At 43.1% G+C, this 25,637-nt stretch overlaps 3 protein-coding genes and 1 long non-coding RNA gene across 6 annotated transcripts in view; 3 read left to right on the top strand and 1 right to left on the bottom strand.

Moving 5' to 3' along the window:
* LOC139788603 (uncharacterized) overlaps positions 1 to 25,637 on the bottom strand; it is a 126,855-nt gene that overhangs the window by 62,155 nt on the left and 39,063 nt on the right. For 2 of the 3 annotated variants that reach the window (XR_011722889.1, XR_011722890.1), the window contains exon 3: positions 14,914 to 15,062. This is a non-coding gene — a long non-coding RNA (uncharacterized lncRNA). Of the gene's footprint in view, positions 1 to 8,213; positions 8,462 to 14,913; positions 15,063 to 25,637 lie in introns of those variants that run through there. The other variant, XR_011722891.1, reaches the window with a different exon arrangement.
* On the top strand, positions 1,419 to 4,990 carry LOC139788587 (keratin, type I cytoskeletal 15-like). The gene is made up of 8 exons (XM_071728667.1): positions 1,419 to 1,939; positions 2,293 to 2,375; positions 2,523 to 2,679; positions 2,864 to 3,025; positions 3,243 to 3,368; positions 3,479 to 3,705; positions 4,256 to 4,350; positions 4,676 to 4,990. The coding sequence occupies exons 1-8, from the start codon at positions 1,484 to 1,486 to the stop codon at positions 4,693 to 4,695; spliced, it is 1,326 nt and encodes a 441-aa protein (XP_071584768.1). The 5' UTR covers positions 1,419 to 1,483; the 3' UTR covers positions 4,696 to 4,990.
* Positions 11,486 to 16,135, top strand: LOC139788589 (keratin, type I cytoskeletal 19). Its single transcript, XM_071728669.1, has 8 exons — positions 11,486 to 12,062; positions 13,010 to 13,092; positions 13,458 to 13,614; positions 13,812 to 13,973; positions 14,119 to 14,244; positions 14,354 to 14,574; positions 15,333 to 15,361; positions 15,854 to 16,135. The coding sequence occupies exons 1-8, from the start codon at positions 11,613 to 11,615 to the stop codon at positions 15,883 to 15,885; spliced, it is 1,260 nt and encodes a 419-aa protein (XP_071584770.1). The 5' UTR covers positions 11,486 to 11,612; the 3' UTR covers positions 15,886 to 16,135.
* On the top strand, positions 19,278 to 23,756 carry LOC139788584 (keratin, type I cytoskeletal 19-like). The gene is made up of 8 exons (XM_071728660.1): positions 19,278 to 19,855; positions 20,561 to 20,643; positions 21,112 to 21,268; positions 21,740 to 21,901; positions 22,018 to 22,143; positions 22,249 to 22,469; positions 22,973 to 22,998; positions 23,416 to 23,756. The coding sequence occupies exons 1-8, from the start codon at positions 19,349 to 19,351 to the stop codon at positions 23,475 to 23,477; spliced, it is 1,344 nt and encodes a 447-aa protein (XP_071584761.1). The 5' UTR covers positions 19,278 to 19,348; the 3' UTR covers positions 23,478 to 23,756.

Here is a 25,637-nt window from a genome sequence, read left to right on the forward strand (position 1 = left end):
ATCTGTTAATGATGTGGAATTACAGCATTGGGAAATGTTTGAAATTGTTGGTTCAGATGTAATGATGCAACGTGGCTCAGAAGGAGGAATAAAATCAACACCTCTGGCATCAATGCCAATCAGCAATAAACATCTCATAGGGAAGAATAAAGGTGCATTTCAACAATCTAATGAGGAAAACATGACTAAGAAATCACACCCTGTGAGAAACTAATTTTTATTTTTTAATAATGATGACTCACTAACATATGCAAAGCAACTGGTTCTGACGTGCAGCTAATTAGAGAGCGACCAATAAAAGAACAATTATAATTATGAAGATCAAAGTACTACATTATCCTCAGCATATCTATGAAAATGTGTGTAGGGGCACCAAGAAAAGAGGGTAAAAGGCTTTCTATGATCCTCCAGTCAGCCAAACACATTAGTAACTTTCATGGGTCTCATAATCATTGCGGCTAAGAGAGAAAATGTTGCTCCAGCCACATCTGCAAGCTGTGGATAAGTAAGATAGCAAATGAAGAAAATAATCATGAAATGAAGTGGTAATTTTTAGCCTCCAAATAAGGCAGAATTCCCACCAAAGTTTAACTCTCATGTAAGGAGTCTTTCAGGCTTAAAATGTTTTTTTATCCAAAAGCTACCTAAAAGCCATAATTTCATTCTAAAGAAGGGTTCATCACATCCTAATCTCTTCCAAACCTTTACACCTGCCATAGATAAAAAGTTGCCCTTAGTTTCCAATCCAAATACACTCAAAAGCAAATTATGCCCTTTCCTACGTGGACAAAAGGATTGTCCTTTATTGAAATGTCCCTGGTGTCTCCTTCCTGGAGCCCAAGCTGACAGTCACCTTGGCCTCCATTTTGCTAAGCTGAAAAGCTGAATCCTTTTGCTTTCCTCTCCCGAGAAAGAGTCAGTGATGCCTTATAGATTCTAGACATCTAAATTCTCAAAGATTCCACTTCCAAAATCGTCACTTACTGTCAAGTCTGCAGAAAAAATGAAACAAGACTCAGGCACAGGGTGCCCGAGTTCATATTTCTCCAGCTCAGAAATTAAACCAGAGTAACTGGGTGGTGCTTTCACCACCTGTTTTCAGGACAAAAAATTAATACAAAGAACAAAGAGGAACTATTAACTTGAGTCTCACTAAGTAGCCAGTAGCACGGTATCTGAAACAAAATCTAACACACAGCCACCCACCCAAAATTATAGCGCGTGCTTTGAGTGAATCAGCATGCAAAGACAATAACTGTGGGGAGGGCTGTCCCAAGCCCCAAATGAAATTCCCCTTAGCACATCACTTTCTGCATGAGCTTTAAGGCTGGCAAACTTCTTGGGAAGCTGGATGCCTCGCAGGTGACACCCACCCAACAGGGTATAAATAGCCTGTGCAGGACACAGGCTGCACTTGGGAGTTCCTGGATCAAGCTGTGCAGTGGGCTTTGAATTTGGGGCTGAAAATCTGATCGTTTCCACCATGAGCTGCGGCATGAAGAGAACATCTAGTACCTCTTACAGGAGTGGTGGTGGTGGTGGTGGTGGAGGTGCCTGTGGTGGTAGCAGTGGCAGGAGTTCCTCTGCCTCCTGCAGGAGATATGCCTCCTCCATGGCAGGTGGTGGCAGCTATGGCGGGGGAGCTTGTGGCACTGGCAGTGGAGGGGGCATGAGCGGTGGCAGCCTCGCTGGGGGCTTTGGGGGTGGCTTTGGAGGAGGTTCATCTGCTGGGGGGGATGGTCTTCTGAGTGGCAATGAGAAGGTCACCATGCAGAACCTCAACGACCGCCTGGCTGCTTACCTGGACAAAGTGCGGATGCTGGAGGAAGAAAACACTCAGCTGGAGCAGAGCATCCGGGAGTGGTACCGCAAACAGGCACCCACTGACTCCAAGGACTACAGCTCCTACTACCAGACCATTGAACAACTCCAGAACCAGGTAGGAGAGCCCCAACTAGCACAGCTTCATCTCCCATGCATTATTCCCACCTGTGAGAACTTCCCAAGCCCTCTGGCACTGCCTCTCAGGGCTGGCAGGGAGCTACTGGACAGCCTTACGTAAATACTCTTCTTTCCCCCGTATTATTTCATAAGAATATTTGGGGAAGCCAAAATCTCACACACATCACAACCTGGGGCATTGCATGGCCTCACCTTTCTCTGGCCCCTGTATTATTGCAGGAAAAAATTGCAAGACCCGCAGCAAAGCCCTACCAAAACTTTAGGTCTTGTTTCTTCTTGTCAGGGGTGTCTTGAACACAGAAAGATGCCTCTCCAACTTGTCTTTCACAGATCATTTCTGCCACAGTAGACAACAACAAACTGGTTCTGGACATTGATAACAGCAAGATGACTGCTGATGACTTCCGAATGAAGTGAGTACCTCCCTGGGAAATTTGCATGTTTCATGTCATGAATTTTATGAGATTTGTGAATGCAGGTGAAGATGCATCAAGTGTAATGACCAAGCCTATGCACTGTCATGAAATAAATGTTTAATGCTTCTCCTTTCTTTGGTATAGGTATGAGAACGAGCTGGTCATCCGTCAGTCTGTGGAGTCTGACATTAATGGCTTGAGAAATCTTCTGGATGACTTAACTCTGGTTAGATCTTCACTGGAATCAGAGCTGGAGACCTTGAAGGATGAGCTGATGGCTCTGAAGAGAAACCATGAGGAGGTACAATCCAATCATAGGTAGCATGGCCAAGGCACAGTCCTTTGATTCTCCAGAGTTCTGTATCAAATCAGTTCAGGCTTTCTCAAGTGATTGTCAGTCCTTTGTACCTTCTGACTGCTTTGCCCACTGATCCCACAAAGAAGATAACCTATGCTCCTTGTTTCTCTCTTTGAACTCTCTGCAGGAACTCAGACAGCTGCAGTCTCAAACTGGTGGTGATGTGAACGTGGAGGTCAATGCTGCCCCTGGAGTAGATTTGACAAAGATACTGAACGACCTGAGAAGTGAATATGAGCAGATCATTGAGAAGAACCGCAGAGAGGTTGAGCAGTGGTATGAAGCCAAGGTATGTAGTAATGCAGGAGTGGCAGAGGGGCATCAGGCCAGGGCTGAGGCACTAAGGAGGGTGAAAAATCAGGAGCTACAGAGCAATGACCAAGCTGTCCTCCAGAAGGACAGCAGGACAGGGCCAGGCTCCCTGAATGCCTCAGTTCTCACTCAGCAAATCTGCTCCCCACTGGATGCCTCACTCAGGAAATGTGTCTGGGGTTTGGCTCCTGCAGATTGAAGAAGTCAATCGCCAGGTCACCACGAGCAACCAGGACATGGAGACGAGCAGCCAGCAGCTCACTGAACTGAAACGTGAAATGCAGAACCTGGAGATCGAGCTGCAGACACAGCTCAGCACGGTACGTGGGGCAGCGTGGCCAAGGGCTTGGCCCTCCTCCCAACTGGAAACTCCTGCGTGGGGCAGGAAGGGGAAAGCTCTGGCCCTAAACTCCTTCTCTGGCACTTCCAGAAATGCTCTCTGGAAAGCTCCGTGGCAGAAACAGAATCCCGCTATGGCTGCCTGCTGCAACAAATCCAAGGGCAGATCAACTCTGTAGAGGAGGAGCTGGCCAGCATCCGCTGTGAGATTGAGAGTCAGAACCAGGAGTACCAGATGCTCCTGGGCATCAAGACCCGTCTGGAGCAGGAGATTGCTCAGTACCGGGCTCTGCTGCAGGAGGGACAGCAAGGCATGACGTATGTATTCTGTCTGCTAAAAAGGGCATTAACTCTATCACAATCTTTTCTCTACTGGGACTCACAAAAGACAGCATAGAACATTTTATCAGGCTGCAGTTGAAATCTAAACACAACAGATTTTTGTCATCACGTGCAATGAGCTGTGTATATCATAAGCTTGATAAGCATTTGAAAGACAGAGGGAAACGTGGAGCACACAGTTACTGGATATTTTCAGTTAATCAGTTCTTCTTTGCCTGTTCGTGCAGACTGAATTTCCTGAGTCACCAGACAAACCTGAACTGTAACATACTGCCTTCTGTCAGCAGATGAGCAAGCACTGATGGACTGTTAGAGAAAAAATATTATACTTCCACAGTTTTTTGTAATTTATGCTTCTACAACTTTCTAGGAAAACATAGCTGAAGGGAATGAAGTAAAAATACAGGAAGTGTTTGCGAGGTCCAGGAAAATCCAAGCTGTTACATGAACTTCACATGAAGTCATAGTATGCTTCTCTGTGAATGTATATATCATTCTCTACATTAACTCTCCTTTCCTTGCACAGATCATGCCAAGGATCTGGTCAGGGAGGGGGAACATCTGGAGGATCCCAGTCTTATTCTTCTAGTTCCTACTGTCAAGGTTCATCTGGTGGGGGAGGTAAGAAACATCTTCCCAAGAGAATCCTAAGTTATCCTTTGCCCATGCCTTCATATTTGGTGTCTGATCTTGTTTCTTGTTAATACTGTGTCCTGTATTATGACTTCCCTATTTGCAACTGCAACAGGGATTAAACCATTCACTCTCAAATCTCTTAATTTCAAGGTGTCTTAGCTTCAGTTACAGAAACGAAACAGGCTGAGCTCCTTTCCCATGCTTTTGCTAACACTAATGGACATTTAAATAAGATACATCTGAAATGGCAGTGCTGCAAGGAACTTTTGATTTCCCCATCAGATTAATGGTTTCTTCCTTGATTCCACAGGACAATCAAGAGTGTGTTGAGATACCACCAATGGACTGATCTTTCCTGATGCCATCTGAGCAGCCCAGCCTCCAGCACAACGATCCCCACAGCACAGTCACTGTGTGCCCTCCAGCACACAGAGTGCTCTACTAATATTATTCATGAAGCTGAGATGAATAATTTACAGGACTCTCCTAAAGTGATCTTCTTCTGTGTTCTTATATTGTTCACCTGCAGTGACTGTGCACCAATTGGTTATCTGCAGTGCAATTCTTATCTACATTCTGCTGGCAATAATGCTTCTAATAAAACTTTCCTGCAGTGCAAAGAAAACTGTGTGACACAATCTATTTGGTATCTCAATACTGTATTCTAGTTAAGGTGGAACAAATGAGACAGACCTTCACAGAGAGGTTGAGAGGCCCCAAAGAGAACTGGGTATCCCAACTTCATCAGATGCCCGTATGAAATATCAGCAATAAAGGAATCCATTCACATAAAACTCAAGAGTGACACCTAGAGGGAAGGCAAAAGGATGGGTGAAACCCTCCGTCAGCGCATATTGCAAGGGATAGGCAAGCAGTCGACTTGCCAGTTCAGCAGCTGAACTGAAACTGAATCAGGATTAATTAACAGCAAAAATTAATTAAAATTTTGGCAAATCAAAAGCATTTTCCTTTGGGTCACAGAATGAGAAATCAGTCATAGGCAGCCCTCTCTCCCATCTTTTAGATTAGGGCTCTACCTAATCTTGTTCAAGAAAAGCAAAGGATTAGGTCAGGAAACAAGTGACGAGTAAGCAGAGAAGTTCTCCTTATAAAAGAAAGTTCAGCTATTAGGAATACTGCTCCTGTCTGTCCTTATCTGTCCTGTCCTAATCTGGGGTCAGGTTTTTTTATCTGATGGTTCAAAATAAAGCAAGTGTGCAGCCCTATGTACCAGCTCCAGGGCTGTGCAGCATTCTGGCTGGAGGGGTGGAGGATGGAGGGTGGAGGCAATGCTCAATTTTTTACTAAAACTGTTGTACTTCATGTAACACTCTGACAAAAGAGAGGAAGAAAAAATGGTGCAGTATCTCACACATTTAAAACTTACAAATCTGCATTTCAGTCTCTGATCTGCAACGGGCTGAAAAAGCAGCTGAACAGGGGCTACCACATGCCAGGTGAGTGATTCAGCTCCTGCCCTGGAACAAAGAAGGGTGGGTCTCACAATCCCTCATTGTTCTCTGAATAGCACATAAATCACTAACATGTTCTGTCCCACAGCTTTGCACTGCCATTTTGGTTTGCAGTCAGGTAAAATCTTTTTTAGATACCAATATATTCTTTTAAAAGGCACCAAAGTGTCTGCGTGTTACAATCCAAAGCTGTATTCTCTGCACAGCAGAAAAAGAGACAGATCACAGAAACTATTTCCTTACAAAAGAAAGGAGATGTGTAAAATCAAAGCTGGCAGTGTAGCAGGTCAGTCCATGCAGCACGCTGGCTCCCAGAAAATATATGGAATATACAATAGGGTTTGTGACAGAAGCTGATCAAAACTACCCCAAAATTAAATTACAAGACTCAGACTTGGGAAATGGTTAAGTCAAGGAAAGAACGGCTTAAACAGCAATAAAATAGATAGGTCTTTTACAGGGGTAATGTGATACCAGATGGGGTAACAACTGACATTAACAGACAGAGTTAAAAGGTTAGAAACTAACTCCCACAAAGGACAGGGAAGAAAAGAGAGGATGTTTCATGTCATTCTGCCTAGATGTTTTTAGGTAATTCCATCAGAAAACAGCCAATTCAGATTAAGCCAGAACCTCATGGATTATTCTTGCCAGGTATTAGCAAGTGATTTTTTTAAGAATGAGGTTCAAGTAAATGGTGCTGTGTTTAAACACCAGGCCTGTAGGGGGGACTGTGGAGATGCTGACATTTTGTACTGGACCTATTTCTAAAGGCATTCTGCACCTTTGGGTGTGTTTCAGTTTCTTAATTCTGGGAATCATCTCTGCTTGCACAATATAAGATTTACAGGAGGGGGAAGATGAGAGGGGAAAAACACTGCATAGAACAAGAAATGGACAGAAAGGGGCTTCATGGTGGATCAGGACTATCGTGTACTTGCAGGGTCTTGATTCACAGCAAATATTTTTGTTTGCAAAGGCACCTGCCAGGTCTGGACAGGTTCCACAGCCCCTGGCTGCTGAGCCCTGAAGCTTTGTGCAGACCCTTGCTGAAGTCTCTGGCACTGCTGGGCACAAGGAAAGGGCTCCAGGCCCTGCCACTCCAGAGAGCTTCTGCACAGACTTTCCCCTCCTCCACCACCTTCTCCAGCAGTGAAAAAAGAAACTCTGTGATTCACCGTGCCTCTGATAAGAAACCAGATGAAAGGAAGTTACTCTTGAGATATTTCTCACATTTACCAGCCTACCGTAATCATGAAAAATACCAGCAGTCAAGTTGAGCAAGTACAGAGATTCTTGTAGGAAAAACCTTTCTATCTGTATTCCAAGTAACAAATTCCTATGAAGTTTCATGTAACAGATGACATTTTGGAGCAGTAATCCCAGCAGACTTCCAAATGTTCCACTTTCATGCTATGACAGACATTAAGGACAAAAGCTCTCTCATGGCTGATAGGGAACACACAGTTTCAGGTGCACTGGAGCTGACTTTCATAACTTATTTAGTACTGCCTAAAGAGAGGTTTATGCACACTGCAATTACTCCTAATAACCCAGGATTTATGAGCCCACGCTGAGGGATGCATTGCAAAGCCTGGCTGCAGGGAACACCTTTCCTCTGGCAGGCACTCCCCTGCTCCACCAGCCCTGGCAGCAGGAGCACCACTGCTGAGCCAAGGCACTTGCAGCCTCAATAATCAACATTTTCTTACATTTCTAATCTTAGTTCAGTTCTTTCCCACAACCTGATGTCAGACTGACAAAACGATGGCAGTACCAAAATGTTGATAATGATCACACACAAGCAAAGATTTTAAACAAATGCTGACAGCTCCTTTCTGTTGAGAATGCTGCTAGAAATCACATTCACCAGAATCTTACAGGTTTTGTTAGGTATCAAAGCTGAATCCATTAGAAAAGAGTGAAAAAGGAGTCAGCAAGTAGTTCAGTTTGATTTAGGGGTGGTGGTCTGCCCAAAATACATAGACAGTTGGTGTAGGCCTTAGTGTTTAATGAGAAGATTTAAAGCTGAGAACTTTGAGCTGGCAGATATAAGTAAATCATATAAATATCTAATTAATACAAATAAATAAATGCATCTAAATACAAATGTAAGAGTACATAATCATAAACAGCACAAACACAAATATGCTACCCACATTTTCTACAGACATGCACCGAATAAAATATCAGTTCTCTGTGCACTGAAACCCATCTACTCTGTTTCTACCAAGTCTGGGATTTTTTTTTTTGAGTAGGAAATTTCCATGCGTGCTGTGGGAAGCTGCCCCCTGAGCAGCCCCAGTCTCCAATCCCTGCAGGTGATGGGCAGGCAGCAGGGACCTGCTCCTCTGGAGGGGGACAGGTTTAGTCTACGTGTTTTTGGCAATGGCCTCTGAAGTGTTTATTGCTGCTGCCTGCAGAAACCTGACTTTTGGAACACATCCTCTCGTCAGTTTGATGTTTGACTCTTAATAGTTTCCAGCCCCATGATACCTTGCTGAGATTTACCAACCAGATAACAGGTTAAAGGAAGTATAAAAATATATCCAGTGACTTATCTTTCCCTTAACAGGGTTTGGTGTCCTAACTGATCCTTTCTTCCCACATGATTTTTAATCATTCTATAGGAAAAAATCATTTCATTTTCCTATCTCAGGTACTGTATTCTCTGATGTGCATTATCATTACAGTTCTGGATTGACAGAGAGGTCAAGAGTCTAAAACTATTTGTGTTTCTAAGGAAACAAAGACAACACTGAAGTATTTTCAAAAGTCAACACCACATAAGTTTCAAGTATTTGCCAAGTATTTACATTGCTCTCAGTTATTTAAGTATTTGAGGTCTTCATGATTTTTTATGTATTTTCCTCAAATTAATCTATTAAAACATTATAAGCCTTGAGAAACTAAACTTTATGCCCCAATACCACCAAAGAAGCCTGCAGCTCAACAGGAATTCACATTTTTAAGTTCAGCTCAAATCACTGAACACTTTCCTTTCTGCCATGAAAGAATTAGACCCCTGGATAAAAATGAGTTCTGCACCTTATTCCCAACATTTCTTTTAAAACTGAACCCTTCAGTTACTTTATTTCTCATTTCTTTCACTGCAGAAGTCGGGGTCCCCACACACATTTCTCTTCACTAAATCACATTCCCTCTCCTTAGCAAAAGTTGTAATTTTGAGCAAGTTCACAGAGCTCTCTCCTCTTCCCAATCCCCTTTTTAAAATGTTAACAGCTGTGTGTGATGTGCTAGGACCTGCCTTTTCAGCACGCAAACATTCAGTGGGCACATTCTGCTGGCACATTCAGTAAACATGTCGCAATGCAAGGTTTGAGAAGATAAGAAAAAAAAGATTTATGATGGGCTATAAAATCCAAGAAAGCTAAGAGCTGTATCTTAGGCAGACATTCAAGACAGTCCTTTCTGTCACAGCTGCAGATCCGCTCTTTTTATCATTGGTTCTTTCTACAAAGAAGATTAAAAAAATATATATAAAATTTTGTTTTTCAGTTCTAGAGATGCTAATGTTTCATGCCTGTGATCTTCAATAGGAGAGGAAATCATACTAAGTTGTGGGTTTAATGGGCAATTGACATGATCTGTTGGGTGGGGTAGCCAAAGTTTTGATCACCAAGATGAGAGATGAAGACGAAAAATGCACATAGCAAAGAGTCCCAAATCACATTGTCACTGGTGGAAGCAAACATAGAAAGGAAGAATTATCAGAAGGGTGAAACACTTAAAGATCAAAAGGTAAATTTGAGTAATATGACTTTCCTCATTCATCTGTAGAAGCATGGAATTGCAGATATCAATGAAATAGGTAAAAACGTGCACAGAGATAATTTAATTGTAATTGCATTATCAGTCCCTGGAAGCAAATTTTGCAGGATGTGAGAAGAACAAAATAAATGCCACTGTCACTCAAGAACAGAAAAGCTCAGCAACAGAAAGTACTTTATAGGACAATTAATAAAAATGAGCAATTTTAAAAAGCAGTAGTGATTAGTATGGCAGAGCAGATAAAGCTGAAGCAGAACCAGATCTCAGCCAGGAGCTTGGGTGTGGGCAAAATACACTTCTTTGGGAACCTGCCATGGGACACAAGGGAATGAGGAAGGAATACCTGGAGGGAAGGATAGTCCTCTCTCCTTGCAGCAGGAGACAAATCAGAATATATTGGTATTTTTCTCCTTCAAGCTTCTTGCATTCATGTTCACTGAAGAAAAGCAGACTTGAGTTCCTTATGCTCTAGCTATGGACTTTCATATTTAACAATTCAGTAATTGTTCCTCTGTAGCTTTCTTTCTGTCTGCAGGAAGACTGGCCCTGCCTGATACTATTATTTCACCTGCTCACAGGACTTGGAAGAGTTACCTGCTGGGCAGGTTTCTCCTCCTGAGGTCTGAACAGGACATTCCTATCTCCAAAGGGACGAGCAGTGAATCTCTGGGAGACACAAGTGTCCTCTTTCTCAGGAAAGACTGTACAGCTTTACTGGGCATGCTGGGGAGTTGTGTGAATGCAGCAGTCCCTAAAGAAAGAACTCAGCTGTGATGCCCCTTGGCTACAGCATCACAGGCAGGTGATGGATGGTACATATATTGTCTATATCAAGTGATATTCTGCACCTGAGTCATTGCAGAATTCCTCTTTCTGATAAAGCTCAGACCAACAGGGCTGTTGATATAGGTGCCTCAGGCAGCTGCCAACATGAATATTTGTTCTTTTACCCACCCTATAGCTGCCCTGCAGTGTCACATTCCTCTGTACAAAGCCACTACAGCACTCATGCGTGGCCTGAAGTACTTGATGCATTTTTTATTGGTGCAGAAGGACTAGACAGACACACACAGAGCATGCTGTCCATTTGGCTTATCTTCCATTCTTTATTTTGGCGTTAAATGGATTTTTCATTGAAACATCACAGCATGCATCTTGTGCTCCAAAGGTTCTGTTTGGTGGAAGGGCTTGTAGGTGGCAGTTTCTGCCACAGGCAGAATTTGCTCCCAGAAAGCTGTGAAAGCCAGTAGGCCAGCTGCCTGCCTCTTGCTTTGAAGCAGTTCTTAAAAGGGATTCTGGTTTCTGTAGAAAACCAGATATTTTGAGACAAGGCATGTTCTCTGTCAGACCCTCTCTTCTGCTGTCAGCCCAAAACCAACCAAGAGAAAAGAAAGAAATAGTGAAAATGATCTTCTGAAAAAATTATTTTTCTCCAGGAAGCCAGGAGGGTTGGAACCCCTTTTGTCAAAGTCCACTCATATTGTTCACCACTTGAACTCCATTCAAGTCCTGTTATCAGTCTACCAACTATTAACTTAGTCTGTTAAATCTTTTTCCTGGGATTACATGAATAAAGTCGTTGTGTGACTTTGCTGTGGACACAGCCTTGGCTGCAGCAGGACTGGGCACTCCCAGCCCTTTTGTTTCCATGTCGATGAACTGTAACTGGGTTTGTGAGAGCTCCCCCAGCAGGGTGACGCCTCCTCTGAATCCCACTGGTCAGGGGAAGGGAATCAGCTCCTGTACATGAAGGTATTTGAGAAAGAAACACAGCCCACTTCATAGCAACTGACCAATAAGAGGAATTGCCGTGTTGGCAGAAGGCTTTGGGCTGATAAATTCCACGGGTCTCAGATAACACATTCTGGAGACAACTCCCTTTGTCACGGGCATAAAAGAGGTGGGGTGGGGGGACGGAGCACACACTCCTGCCTCAGGATCACAAACTCTGCAGCTTGGGTTAAGTCCTTGGCATTTCTCACTATGGCCAGTTACAGCTTCAGGCAAACTACCTCTTCTGTGGCAGGGGGCCCTGTCGGGTCCTCAATCCACTTTGGGAGAAGTGGTTTTAGGGCTCCAAGCATCCACGGAGGATCTGGTGGCAGGGGTGTGTCAGTCTCTTCCGCTAGATTTGTCTCCTCTGGTCTCCGAAGTGGCCTGGGTGGTGGGTATGGGAGCAGCTTTAGCAGCAGCTTTGCTGGTGGCTATGGTGGTGGTTTGGGTGGTGGTGATGGCCTTCTCTCAGGAAATGAAAAGGCAACGATGCAAAGCCTGAACGAGCGCCTCGCGTCCTACCTGGACAAAGTGTGTGCACTGGAAGAGGCAAACTCTGATCTGGAAATTAAAATCCGAGACTGGTACCAAAAACAAGGACCAGGCCCAGCTCGGGACTACAGCCCATATTACAAGACTATTGAAGACCTTCGAGACCAGGTAAGTGTTAATATTTATTAAAAATCATCTTGGATTTGTACTTGGGAAAGAAGCATAAAAACCCAAAGAGAAAAGCTTCCTAGGAAGACACCCAGGAGGCATTGTGGTCTGTGAAAGGAGAGGAAGGTTAAATTAATATGTAACCATTGGGCGGGGTAGATAAAGAGAATTATCAGTATGGAATTGTCTACTTTTCAAAATGTTAGCCAAGAGAATGTACAGAGCAGTCAGTCTGGGAAGCCACAGTACTTAATCCTCATAATTTGTGTTTAACAGAGTACATAAATACACACATCATGGTCATATCCACCCTCATGATCAATACAGAAAGAACCAAACAATGACAGCAACCTGCCTGCCTCAGTCTGTTACCTGCCACATAGATTGAAAAGCTTCAGAGGCACACACACACTGCTTGAACAGTAAAAATAAAACTGGTTAAGTACAATTCTGTAAATGTGAAGATAGCAGCTCAAAATTTTACCACCATATTATTTTCCTTTCACACAGCCCTTGTTATCACTTTGCACTGTTAAGAAATGTGTAATAAGAATAAATTCTGCCAAGAGGGGTCTGCAGACATTGCTTCCTTTGCATCTCTCCTGGAAATTGGTTTCTTGCCTCAGTCCAAAAATGTCACCTATCCTTGGCTTTCCAAAGACCTAAGAGATGACACGGTTTTGTCTCACTGTGGGGCTTCTAGCTAAAAGCCACTTCGTATGCCAGACAAGAGTAAGGGGACCTATTCATAACTGTCAACCATGACAGAAGTAATGTGATAGATCTGTGCTATGTATTTGCTGCAGATCGTTGATACTTGCCCACCAAATACACTTTTATTTGGTGTAGCTAGAGTTGAAGTTGAATCTCAACTCTTTCACCTTCAGCTCAGGGAAGAAGACAACATAATTGTTTCAGACTCAGCAATGAGCTCTCATTGTTTGTAGATCCTTGAGGCCACTATCGACAATGCAAAGATTGTCTTGCAGATTGACAATGCCAGGCTGGCTGCTGACGACTTCAGAACCAAGTGAGTAATTTCTGAAAGGGAAAAGGTCTCTTGAACAGGCACAGATCCTTGTTGAGCCAAAGGGCAATCGATGGCTGTGAAAAAAGAAAGGAATGCCTATAAAATCTGCCAGTGAGCACCAGTGTGATCCTGCCGCTGCGGCTCCACCCTTTGTGTATTTGCTGAAAGCAACACATCCATAGAACACATCCATCATTTCCATGGAAAATTCCACGGTGTGTAAAATGGGGAGAAAAGCTTAAAGCCGAACACCATTTGCTACATCGAAAATCCTACAAAACCAGATATATTTGTAACAAATAATGTGTTTCATGGTGGGCTGGCTTCATCAGCAAAGCTCAGTAGTTGTGTTTTGGTTTTTTAAGGTTTGAGACAGAGCAAGCTCTGCGCCTCAGCGTGGAGGCCGACATCAACGGCCTGCGCAGAGTCCTGGATGAGCTGACCCTGGCCAGAGCTGACCTGGAGATGCAGATTGAAAACTTAAAGGAGGAGCTGGCCTACCTCAAGAAAAACCACGAGGAGGTAAAAAAAAAACCACAAAAACCCCCCAGGAAATACATTTGAAAGCAACACTGGAAAAAGAGATGGTGAAACTAGAGACATCTCCTGCAAGTATTGGAGGAAGCCAATCAGACCTTAGCCTTTAAAGAAAGAACAGAAGGTTCAGAGTGTTTCCAGTTTACAATTGTATCCCCTTTGTCTTTGTCATGTCCCCACAGGAAATGAGTGCCCTGGGAGGGCAAGTAGCTGGACAAGTCAATGTTGAAGTGGACTCTGCTCCAGGCATTGACCTGTCCAAGATCCTGACTGACATGAGAGACCAGTATGAACAGATGGCTGAGAAGAACAGGAAGGATGCTGAGGCCTGGTTCCACAGTAAGGTAGAAAAACAATCCATCCTACTAACCAGAAAACCCATAAAGGAAACAAAATCATTATTAAAATAATAAAGAAAATTGCTGTGACACCCTTACGACCTCTACTCAGAGACCCCATATTTCTCATGTAATGTTTTCTCTGTGTCAGACTGAAAAGCTGAGCAGTGAAGTAGCTCTGAGCACCGAGCAACTGCAGAGCAGCAGGTCCGAGGTCACCGACCTGAGACGCACCCTCCAAGGGCTGGAAATAGAACTGCAGTCCCAGCTCAGCATGGTACGGTAACACCCGCTCTAGCAACCCCCCTACTCTGGTACGGCTGCGTGTTCCCCTCTCTAGTAGCCCTGCATCCGGCCCCAACCTTTTCTGTGGTTTCTGCTGGCAGAAAGCAGCGCTGGAAGGCACCCTGGCAGACACCGAGGGGCGGTACGGGGCGCAGCTGGCACAGATCCAGGGCCTGATCGGTAGCATCGAGGCACAGCTGGGAGAGCTCCGGGCGGACATGGAGCGCCAGAACAGCGAGTACAAGATCCTCATGGATCTCAAGACTCGACTCGAGCAAGAGATCACTACTTACCGACAGCTGCTGGAAGGCCAGGAGTCCCAGTGAGTAACTCAGCCCAGAAAACCTTTTTGTGTAACCTCACCAAGTGTAACCATCCCATGGGGATCCTTGGCCACAATACCACAGTAAACACAACTTAGGAGACTCCTTGGGTGCTAAAATTCTTAGCAAATTCATTTTTCTGGACCATGTTACAGTTCCCATCTGCAGTGAGGGAGTTTCTCAACAGAAAGGCAAACTGGCAAGCAGCACAGAACTATCAGTTCCAGTGATCACTGCTCATTACCTGCCTGTCATTCAGGGAACCTGAGCAGTTAGCAATGCTCTACAGACTGCAGGGATTAACACCAAATTCCTGTTGCCAATGAAATAGCTCTTACCTCATAGGAGTCAGTGTAAAAGAAAATATTCTGAAGAGAAGTGAAGGCAGGCAAACTGGCTGCTTTCAGAGAGCCTCTAAATGGACCTCCCGCGTAGGAGCACAGCTGAGAGTTCACATATAGCCTCAAGGAGGAAAATATCTCATAGCCTGGAACAAAAAAACATGAGGTAGGAGTTGAAAGGTTTTGATTTCCTCAATTCCTTAATTATTTTCCGTAGTTGTCTTTTCCCACTGCAGTTGTTTAAAAATCATTTCCTACAATTCCCTTTCCAGAGGTGGGAGGGAGGGCAAGGAGATGACCATCTCTGCCTTATGTACAAAATGTACTGGATTGATAGAGAATTTCCTTTCAGAGATCTTCATCTCACACAGCATGTGATTACTTCTCCTTTTAATTGTTATCTCTCTGTTCTACAGCATGTTTGGCTCCCTTTCTGGAACTGCTGGTAAGAATTCTTTCTCTTTCCACAAGGAAATACACATACAATATGGTGGTTGTGTCTATTTTAGAAACTGGGCTGCTGCAGTGATCACAGGAAAAAAATCAAATAAGCAACAAATTATAACTCTGGCTAGAATATAGCCAATTCCAGTCATTAAAGATGTGAGACATCAGAAAAAAAATCTCAGACTATGTTACCATAACAGTTAAGAAAAGCATAAAATGTTTAATTATCTGCTGTTTAATTATCTTCCCCACAAGAAATTTAAGCTTGGCCAGCCCAGGGGAATTGTATGAACATGCAAGCAAAACTTGCCTTCAGCTTTAAAAGGTCAACTGTATTGTATAAGTGATGTATGACTTTAATCAGTTCTATGAAGAAGAAAACTTCTGAGAAAAGAGAATGAGAGACAAGGCATAAACTAAGCTCAGTGCCCATTGCAGAGTGGTCTCATGTTATGCTGAAGTGATTGCTCATCTTTCTCTATTCTTGCAGACAAAAGAGACAAGTTGGTAGATGGAAAATAGTGCTGAATGTCCTCCATATGTCATCTTCAAAGTGAGAAAAAGCAGACAACACAGGAACTGAAACTGGGAGGAATCACTCTTAACTGCTGGATATTAGTACCTTAAAGCACAGAAGATTCTCAGCCACACACAGTTTCGTCCATCTAGCAGTGATTAACTTGAAAATTGGGTTAGCTTTGCAACTATTTCTAGTTCTTTCATGCACTGAAATGCTGTTTCTACTCTAATAAAGATGATCTTGCAATCTTAACTTCTTCTGAGTCAGTGATATTGTTACTGAAGTTTGGCTTTAATCAGGCAGGCAATAGCCAGCCAGCCCCCCTGACAGGTTAATGCTCAGTGTCAGGGAGACATCATCACCTCCTTCAGCACTTCTCTCCTTGGTTTTGGTGACTCAGGTGACCTGTCAAGTACAGACACAGACAGTCCCAGCTCAGTCTCTGGAAACCCAGCATGATAGCATCAGGCTGTGGCTTCATTGTGACAGGGAAAAACCATGACGGAAGAAAAAGCCAGGAAAAGTAAGAATTAGCAAAGAACCATAGAGAAGAGGGGTCTAAGAAAAACAGGACTAAGGTGCTGTGGTAAAAACGAGGGCAGAACCAAGAGAAGCAGTGGCATGAAAAGCAGCAGCACACACAAGATGTAAGGGGTTCTTAAGCAGCTCTCCCAGCTCCACAGTGGCTGCTTTGGATGTTCAAGGAGTGGAGAGCTCCTGTGCATTGCCTGCTTCAGCACAGCCTGCTCCTGAGTGCTGACACACTTTCCAATAAATGCTTAGTACCAGATTCCTTCCCTACAACAGTTAGACCTGGAATCCCTTCCAGACAAAAGAACAAGCAACTCCAGGTCTGTGTTTTAACTTAATAAATCCCATTCCCTGAGAGTAAATTCTTGGGATAAAACCAGGCAGAGTAGGAGACTGCTGGTGCAGATTTCTAAGAACTGAATGACTTAAACCCTGCTAAAGAAATGGGGGGTTCCAGAACCCAATTCAAAATTTAGTTTCTAATTTTATTCATTTTGTCCCATATTTGTAGGGTAATGAAGGATTTCTGGTGAAATCTTTAATACAAAATCACTCAGACATATTTGAGTGATGGTTTTATGAGCTATGACTGAGAAGATAAACAATCTGCTTCTTGATGTGAACTCTGTCCTCCTGAAAGGAGAGGCTGAATTGTGTCAATTCCGTTAATCCCAGAACAGAAGTACTGAAATATTTTGCACAGCACAGACATGTCAGGGAATGTCTGCCAGAAAAGCTCTGTCAAAGCATGACAAACCAAGGTGCTGCTCCACGAGCACAACGCTGAGTGCTGTGGAAAGGGTGAAACTGTGTGTCAAGACACTGGATAAATAATTTTAGAGTGAAGATAGAGAGAGCAGAATAAAGGCACATGTTTGAAATAGTTTAGGGGTTTTTTTGGTTGGCTGGTTGGTTGGTTGGTTGGATTTTTTTGCGTGAAAGAAAACTGAAAAATCCCCAAACTTTCCTGTTCAAGTTTATGGTGCTTTCTAGAAATAATTCTGTTGGATTTTTTTTTTAAATGGAATTTGTCTTGTGTGTTGTGGGATTGCCCAGAGTTAAACAGACCCTAGCAGCACACACACCTCAGGATATTTACATTACAGAGGCCTTGAAGAAATTTTTTATCTTTAAGAGAGTTTGTCTAAACTTGTTTCCTGCAATACTAACTCTTGGAGATACACAGATCTGGCAAGCTATGCAGAACCATTAATCTGCCCAAGAGCAAAATTCAACTGTTGTGGCAAAGGTCCAGGTTCAGTCTGAAACATGTTTCCACAGCTATGAAACACCTCGGCGTTTCTAATGGGTGGAACAATGAGTGGACACGCTCAGAGCCAGGCGTATGACAGCTCAACTTTTGGTATTTCTTTCTTCCCAAGTACTCATCTTTTTAGTAAAATCGTTGCATTAAAAGTCTCAACTGTAAATTAAAAAAAAAAAATCCTTCTCTTTATTCCATCATCTGATATGAGCCTCTGTTGCTCTGAAATCACCCGTTTCAAAGTTCATTTTCTGTTGATAGGTTCTGCCAAAAAAATGTGCTAAAAGCAACACTCTCTTTACTGTGTTGTTAGCAAGTGTATAATTTTTCTTCTTTATTTCAAAGTTTTATTTTAAAATAATTTTAGTGGTTCTGAACTAGAGACCTAAGAGAGATCCTCCCATCTTCCCTTCATCCCAGCTCTCCTCTCTACTCTCAAACCTCAGGTTCCTGAATCCATCCTGCCCCTCCATACCATTTACTGCCACACCAGACCCCTTCTTCAGCTGCAACTTGTGACTTTGACCTGAAGAATGTCACCTCCTTGTGCAAAGAGGACAGGGCTCACTCTACAAACTCCAGACTATTGCCCCACACACATTATCCCCAGTGACACACCCCAGCAGGGTAAATAAGAAGTTAATACTTCCTTAAAAATCTCCCAAATCTGGTGTCCCATAATTACACAGTATTGAGTTTGAATTTCCCTAGGAAATGGTTGAATTTGATGTATACTGGTGTTTCAGACTCCTACTTTCAGTGAGGGACTACAATGACTCTTCTAAGTGTTTCTCAAATCTTATTTTCATGAATTATTTAATTTCATAGTGCATATTGGTATTAAACACATCAACTCCTATCTAAATTTTTTCATGCAAAACCAAACTTTTTTACATTTTCCAAAAGTAGCAGGAACTTATTCCTCCCATATTTCTTCTTTCAACTGAATTATTTCAATCTCGTATTACTTTTCTTGACTATTTCATAAGCACTGGTAAATTAACTATGCCCACTCCTCCCTGTACACTGATGGATGCTAACTGCTCCTCATGCAATGCTATGATGATATCCTTTTTGTACTAAAAATTCAGACTCCAAAATCTAAATACTAGTTTGGAGCAAAGAACAAGAACATAAAAAATTCAATCCCAAATTTTGAATGGGAAAAATACTGATAGAAAAGAAGGTATAGTGGTGAGATGAATGGAAGACTGCACATTTTTCAAGGAAAGGAGAATTTTACTTACACTTCACTTCTAGAAAAAAAGCAAACTTGAAATAACCATGGTGATTGTTGTAAATGGATAAGAGGGTGTGGTTGAACTCACTTTGTTTTTCCACTCTTAAATGTCAGAGAAGTAAACTCCAAGTTTCAGAACTATAGCCTGAAGAAAAACACTCATCTGAATCATCCATTTTTTTTAATTAACAAAGAAAACCCAAGCCCTAGCCCCTGAGATGCACAGCCAGCTCCTTTTGTGAGGAATGTCATCACAATTGGCCTCACCTCTAGGGAGGAGAATTTTTGGAGGGAGGGCTGCAGGATGGGTTTGTCTCCTAACACCCTATCTTGAGGATATAAAAGCAGCAGCAGGGCAGTGGAAGGCACAGACTTTCCTCTTCTGCACCGAGCTGAGCAGCTGACCTTAACACCTGCTTGTACTGCAGCTATGGCCACTTCCTTCATGCACAGCTCTTCTTCTACCTATGGTGGAGGTAACTCTCGCCTTTCCTCTGCCCGAGCAGGAGGAACCTACAGAGCCCCAAGCATCCATGGAGGATCTGGTGGCCGGGGTGTCTCTGTGTCCTCAGCTAGGTATGTCTCCTCTGTAGGAGGTGGATACGGTGGTGGTGTGTGCTCTGGTTTTGGTAGTGGTTTTGGAGGAGGCTTCGGTGGCTTTGGTGGTGGTGCAGCCTGTGGCTTTGGTGGAGGAGGTGTCTATGGGGGATGTTTTGAAGCTGCTGGTGGTGATGGCCTTCTCTCTGGAAATGAGAAGATAACCATGCAGAACCTGAACGACCGTCTGGCTGCGTACCTGGACAAGGTGCGAGCTCTGGAGGAGGCAAATTCGGATTTAGAAGTTAAAATCCGAGACTGGTACCAGAAGCAAGGTCCAACCAGCCCAGCCCGGGACTACAGTAATTATTACAAGATAATTGAAGATCTCCGAGACAAGGTATGACAGTCACAGATAGAGTTATAAGAATGTCTTAGAACTTTGGAACTGCGCATTCCGTTTCTTTAAAATAAACTAAAATAACTGCAAAATAAATATTGGAATCCTCAAACACAAACATGTTGTGGTTGTGAGCATTCTAGCAGAAAAGAACAGATTTGTCTTGATTGAAAAAGCAAATCTGCTGACCTGAAAACGTGACCCTTGTTGAATTTAAAACAAGTGAGCAAATTAAGAAGTGAGCAAATGTGGAAAATGTGCATAGAATTCTCAATGTATTTATTCAGTAATTAAATAGTAAAGAATATGATAGGTAGGCCTCAAAGGTTGAAAAAATTAGTTCTCCTAGCTACAGATAAGATCAGGTGCTGTACAAATGTATTTTACAGTCATGTTTCTAATTGGTTTTACACAAAGGTCTCTCAGCTCTCTGGTTTGCACATGGAATGTAGAAGAGAGCTGAGTGGTTTTGGCTTTCCTCTATAAAAGCTGTCAGAATGACAGTGTGACCAAACAGCAAGACTACATCCTGAAATGACTACTGCACTCCCTGCAGCATGGTTAAGCAGTGACATCATAACAAAACTCCATTTATTTTCTACCTTCTTTGATGGTTTACAGCCTCGATAAGGAGCTACTGTGTCCTCAGGACTGTGATATTTCACCATTATTCACAGAAACCTTTTTCTGTTTCTTAATTGCCAGATTCTTGCAGCTACTATTGACAATTCCAGAGTCATTTTGGAGATTGACAATGCCAGGCTGGCTGCAGATGACTTCAGACTGAAGTAAGTTTGCTGGAGCACATTTGTTTTTCTCTCTCCCTGTCTCTCTCTCTCAAATCAATTTTCTGATTTTCAGTTTTTCTTGCAGTGTTGCACTTGCAGGTTTGTGGTTTCTCTTCTAGTGTCCCAGGCAGAACTGGACAATCTCTGCTGTCCTTCACACCACATTTGAGAGGACACTGCAGATGGACTGTCCTGTGTGACAATTTTTCTATTGATGCTGATTGCCACTGTTAGGTTCTGCACAGTGAAATGTCCTGTACTCAAGAACAAGATCAGATGGCAATGCATGTTCTTATGTCATAGTAGGCTGTTGGAAAAAAAAGATCTTTACTCCTTTTACACTTTTTTTCTTTCAATATATATATCTTCATTTATAGCCCACTGTTCCTCCTACACTCAATATAAAATTTTGCAGTACTGAACACAACTTGTACACATTCCAGAGCTTGTTTCTTTCTCACACTGCAGGTATGAGAATGAGCTGTACCTGCGCCAGAGTGTGGAGTCTGACATCAACGGCCTGCGCAGAGTCCTGGATGAGCTGACCCTGTCCAGAGCTGACCTGGAGATGCAGATTGAGAACCTGAAGGAGGAGCTGGCTTATCTGAAGAAGAACCACGAGGAGGTGAGAGTCTGTAACAGGGCAGAGAGGACACTACTTCCCTTTGGAATTTAAATCTTTTGGGTGGGGAGGAAGAAATGCAAACAAAAAAAGAGAACGACAATGTTACAGCTTAGTAAGAAGAAAATGGTAATATTAAAAGAATCCAAAGTGTGTCCTCAGAGTATTTCTCTGATTTCAGACTGCTCAGGTATATTAGTTTCAGTTTGACGTTCACAAGCAGGACAGGTCACTGAGACAGTTAAGCTGAGCAAAAGAAACACACATCCAAGCCACATGTAAATATGTCTGTGTGTGAGTATACAGAGAGTAGAAAAGCTTGTGCAATAAGAGATAAGATTTGATAAACGTTTTTATGTGTGTTCCATCTTTGACACTTGATAATTCGAGTACTGGACACCACTGCATGCACTGCTGATGTATGAGAAGAGAGAGCCTCATCTTTTTTGTGTCCTCTGCCTTCTGCTCACACAGGAAATGAAAGAGTATTCAAATCAGATGAGTGGAACAGTCAATGTGGAGATGGACGCAGCTCCTGGCATCGACCTGACCAGAATTCTCTCTGAGATGAGGGAGCAGTATGAAACTCTGGCTGAGAAGAACCGTAAAGATGCAGAGGCTTGGTTCCTCACTCAGGTACAGTTACCTCATTATCACTGCCCCAGCAGATGGGATGGGCCCTCCCTTTCTCAAAACAACTGAGAATTTTTATACAATCTGTGTGTCATTTTACAGTTGTTTTTTTCTTTCAGACTGATGAACTGAACCGTGAAGTAGCCACTCACACAGAGCTGATCCAGAGCAGCAAATCAGAGATCACAGAACTGAGACGCACGGTCCAGGGCCTGGAGATCGAACTCCAGTCACAGCTCAGCATGGTATGGAGCTGTCTCCTTTCCTCCCTCTCTATCTTGCCTCTCCTTGGACTCCTCTCCGTGGGACAAATCTGCATGTTAACCTCTGCTGATGTTATTCTGCTTTAGAAAGCTGGCTTGGAAGCCAACCTGCGAGATACGGAAGGCCGATACTGTGCACAGCTGGCCCAGATCCAGGTCCTCATCACCAGCGTTGAGGAGCAGCTGAGCGAGCTGCGCTGTGACATGGAGCGTCAGAACCAGGAGTACAAAATGCTCATGGACATCAAAAGCCGCCTGGAGCAGGAAATCGCCACTTACCGGAAGCTGCTGGAGGGCCAGGACGCTCAGTACGTTACTCTACACAAATCCGGGGAGGATTAGCTAAGGTTTAGACATGACACATTGTAAAGCAGTTGTTAGGGGAGGTTGCTAGGTTACTCCAGGTTACTGACTCACACCGTGCCCGCAGCCTTTGAGTCCTGGCAGAACAGATGCCCAACCAAGTCCCAGGCACTGCAAGAACTCAAGCTACGTTTCCTAATCCAGTGTGGTACATACAAACATCTTGACTCCTTATATCATTTCTAGATCATGGCTTTTTAAGAAATATATAGACACATATCAGGACCGAGAACTGGTCTGACTGCTGTTCATGTTTCTTTCCAAGCACGTAGGAGTGGCCTCCAAAGCAGAAAGCACTTAACAGTAACACCAGCAACAGGAGAGCTGAGAAATGGGCCCAGCCAGCAGCAGTGGGAATTCATAGCACCCACAGGCAGTGGCTCCTAAGGGGACAATGGTTTCAGTGGTTGGTCATTAATCAAATATTTCTTTTGCTTTTTTTCTACAGCCTGTCTGGAGTGAACCCTAAGGTTGGTAAGAAAAATTTTTATTTAAAGAGGGGCTGAAGTGAATTGACAAAATAGGAGTAAATAAATCTTTTTTCTAACTTAGGATTTTTTCTTACTAACACGGATTACATTCTCTCTGATATGACCACATTCTTTATTGCTTAGAGACAAAAATATAATACTTTATCTTACTTTATATGCACTTTCACAAGTACCTTGCCAAAATGATTGCATGAACTCCTCATGGGATTCTAAAATACAGAAATCTCCCAAAGGTTCCTGAGTTCTTTTGATTCACATAACATAAAAGATATGTTCAAATCTGACATGTGATGTGCACTTGTGACAAAACAAACCAAAAAACTCCATGCACAGCTCTTCAGTGTGTCAGCAGTGCATTTTTTTCCCTAACTGATTGATTTTTTTTTTCCTCCTACAACAGCATCTCTGAGCAGAAGAACTGGCACAGATGATGATGGAAAACCTCCTAACAGGAGACCCTGATAAAGAAGCACTGAATCCTCTCCTGCATTTCACATGATGTAAAAGCAGCACAGCCAAACCCTTGGGTAATGCTCAGGGAAACAGCCTTTTCCTTTTGCAAAATCACAAGAATGTAACCCAAGAATATGCAACAGCTTGATGTCTTTCCTCAAGTTTGCTCCTTTGCTCTCCCTTTTTCCATGGCTCAGAAACAAGAAGCTTGTTTTCTGCCAGTAGTTCTTTTGTTTCTCTAGTGAAGAACCTATATAATAAAGTTTCTGTTCTGCTTGTGCAAATATATCCAGTCTAATGTTGGTTTTTTGAAGTCCATGTGGCATTGCCATACACACAACCCTACACCCTAACTCATTGCTCCTGGAACCCAAAACAAGAGATGCTCAGTGGGTAACAACAAGAATAACAACAATAAATTTCATACTACTAATAAATATTATGATTGACAGATAGTAAGTGCCATCAGATTCTCCCAGGAATCTTTGTTCTGAATTTAATGTGCCCCACATGACTCCAATTTGTGCACAAATACAATACACCTCTGAAAAAAAAATCATATTTTCTCCTACATTTATATTTATGTTCCTGCACTTCCTTCAGCAAAAAGGCAAATTCCCTTAGCTCTTGAGGAAGAACCAGCCAAGGTCCAGGTGAAATGATCTGCTCAAGCACCAGCCCCATGTTTAGCCATGAAGGAGGGTGCAGGATCACTCGTGTACCACTGCTGAGAAACACAGACTGCTCACGTCTGTCTGGAAAGGACTGAGGAGAGGTTCTTTCAAACTTTAGCAAAGCAACATCAGACCCTATCAGAAAAGAAAACCCAAACAGTACAAATTATATTCTTTCCTGATGCAGGAATCAGGTGACTCTTGTCTGAATCACCCAAAAAAACAAGATGGGGGGAATCCTAGAGCAAAGGCAGCTGTTGCCTCTATTTCAGATGGAGTTCAGTCAACAAGTGATGTCACAGGATATTTACCTCTGTACTGTAGGTGTCCAAATTTCTGCCTATACTTAAACTGCAGCCCATAAATTCAGTTCAGTTTGCTTTTCATGTTCCAGCTTGGTAAAACCAGTACAATTCCCAGCTAAAGCACTTTGGGCCCAGCTCCCAGCCCAGTCAGGGTGAACACTGAGCAGCTCCTGTCTGATGGTGCCATCTGCTGACAGGGGTTTATTTTCTTGCTCAGTTCATTGCTCTCATTTTGTAATCTGGATTCCATAGCTGATTAAAAGAAAGTTCCTTACTGCAAGCCTGACAAGAGAGAACCATGTCTGGTTTTGAAGTAAGTTTTTTGTCCTTTCTATGGATCCAACATATGTTGATAAACCTGGCAGTCAAGCTGCAAAACTCACCAAGTGATTTCACATGAAACAACGGATTTATTGCATTTCACACAATATTATATCCATGTCTGTGTACTTCTATTTAATTGCACTATTTCATAGAACATTTGTGTGCTGCACTGCCAGGCTAGAAAATTCAATCTGAAATTAATCTCTGGAGAGATGGACTGAGCAGCAGGACAACATTGGGTCTATTGCAGTTTGAGGGTTTTTTTACAAATGAGGCCTTTGGGTTTTGTCTGGAATTTCAGGCTCCTCTCACTGTCAGGCAGCAGGGCTGATACCAAACTGGAGCTATTCACCAGTAGTTCTTAGCAGAACGTTTTGTTGCTGCCATACTTACCACCAGTGATTTGCTTCCTCAATTAACTAAAAATTTTGCCATTTCTATACAATGAAGGGTACCAGGACTAAGTGGGAATGTGTCCTCAGTGGAAGTGTGACTGGTAAAATAAATCACCAGGACCTGAGCAGAGCTGCCAGAGAGCCACAAGGAGGAGCTCAAAACCTGCTCTGTGCAGCAAATGAGGCCAAAGAGGCATCCCAGGGAAGGATGAAGTGCAGCAATTCCCTATTCTTTACAAATTTTAAACGAAACAAACAGAAAAAAGGATTCCTTTGGGTTTTTTCCAGGATAGTATAATCCTGGTTCATGCAGTTTCTCCAGCCCAACCACAGAACGAGCAGCAGCGTGCAGTAAGATCTTGTTGAAGAGCTGCAAGGACCAGCAGCTGCCTCGGTTCAGAGCCCCTGCCCACCCAAGCTTTCCACCTCTTCTCAAATCTTCCTCCTCTTTCCTATCCCTCAGTCGTGGTG

Source organism: Heliangelus exortis, chromosome 29, assembly GCF_036169615.1.
Source record: "Heliangelus exortis chromosome 29, bHelExo1.hap1, whole genome shotgun sequence".
NCBI lineage: Eukaryota > Metazoa > Chordata > Aves > Apodiformes > Trochilidae > Heliangelus > Heliangelus exortis.

What these genes read in the sequence shown, in the direction of transcription:
- LOC139788584 (XM_071728660.1), top strand. Translation starts at nt 19,349, where the DNA reads ATGGCCACTTCCTTCATGCACAGCTCTTCTTCTACCTATGGTGGAGGT. An exon ending in TTGAAGATCTCCGAGACAAG is followed by an intron (nt 19,856 to 20,560) that starts GTATGACAGTCA and finishes CTTAATTGCCAG; the next exon opens with ATTCTTGCAGCTACTATTGA. An exon ending in CTGGAGGGCCAGGACGCTCA is followed by an intron (nt 22,470 to 22,972) that starts GTACGTTACTCT and finishes TTTTTTCTACAG; the next exon opens with CCTGTCTGGAGTGAACCCTA.
- LOC139788587 (XM_071728667.1), top strand. Translation starts at nt 1,484, where the DNA reads ATGAGCTGCGGCATGAAGAGAACATCTAGTACCTCTTACAGGAGTGGT. An exon ending in TGAAGAGAAACCATGAGGAG is followed by an intron (nt 2,680 to 2,863) that starts GTACAATCCAAT and finishes AACTCTCTGCAG; the next exon opens with GAACTCAGACAGCTGCAGTC. An exon ending in AGGTTCATCTGGTGGGGGAG is followed by an intron (nt 4,351 to 4,675) that starts GTAAGAAACATC and finishes TTGATTCCACAG; the next exon opens with GACAATCAAGAGTGTGTTGA.
- LOC139788589 (XM_071728669.1), top strand. Translation starts at nt 11,613, where the DNA reads ATGGCCAGTTACAGCTTCAGGCAAACTACCTCTTCTGTGGCAGGGGGC. An exon ending in TGCAGTCCCAGCTCAGCATG is followed by an intron (nt 14,245 to 14,353) that starts GTACGGTAACAC and finishes TTCTGCTGGCAG; the next exon opens with AAAGCAGCGCTGGAAGGCAC. An exon ending in CTGGAAGGCCAGGAGTCCCA is followed by an intron (nt 14,575 to 15,332) that starts GTGAGTAACTCA and finishes TCTGTTCTACAG; the next exon opens with CATGTTTGGCTCCCTTTCTG.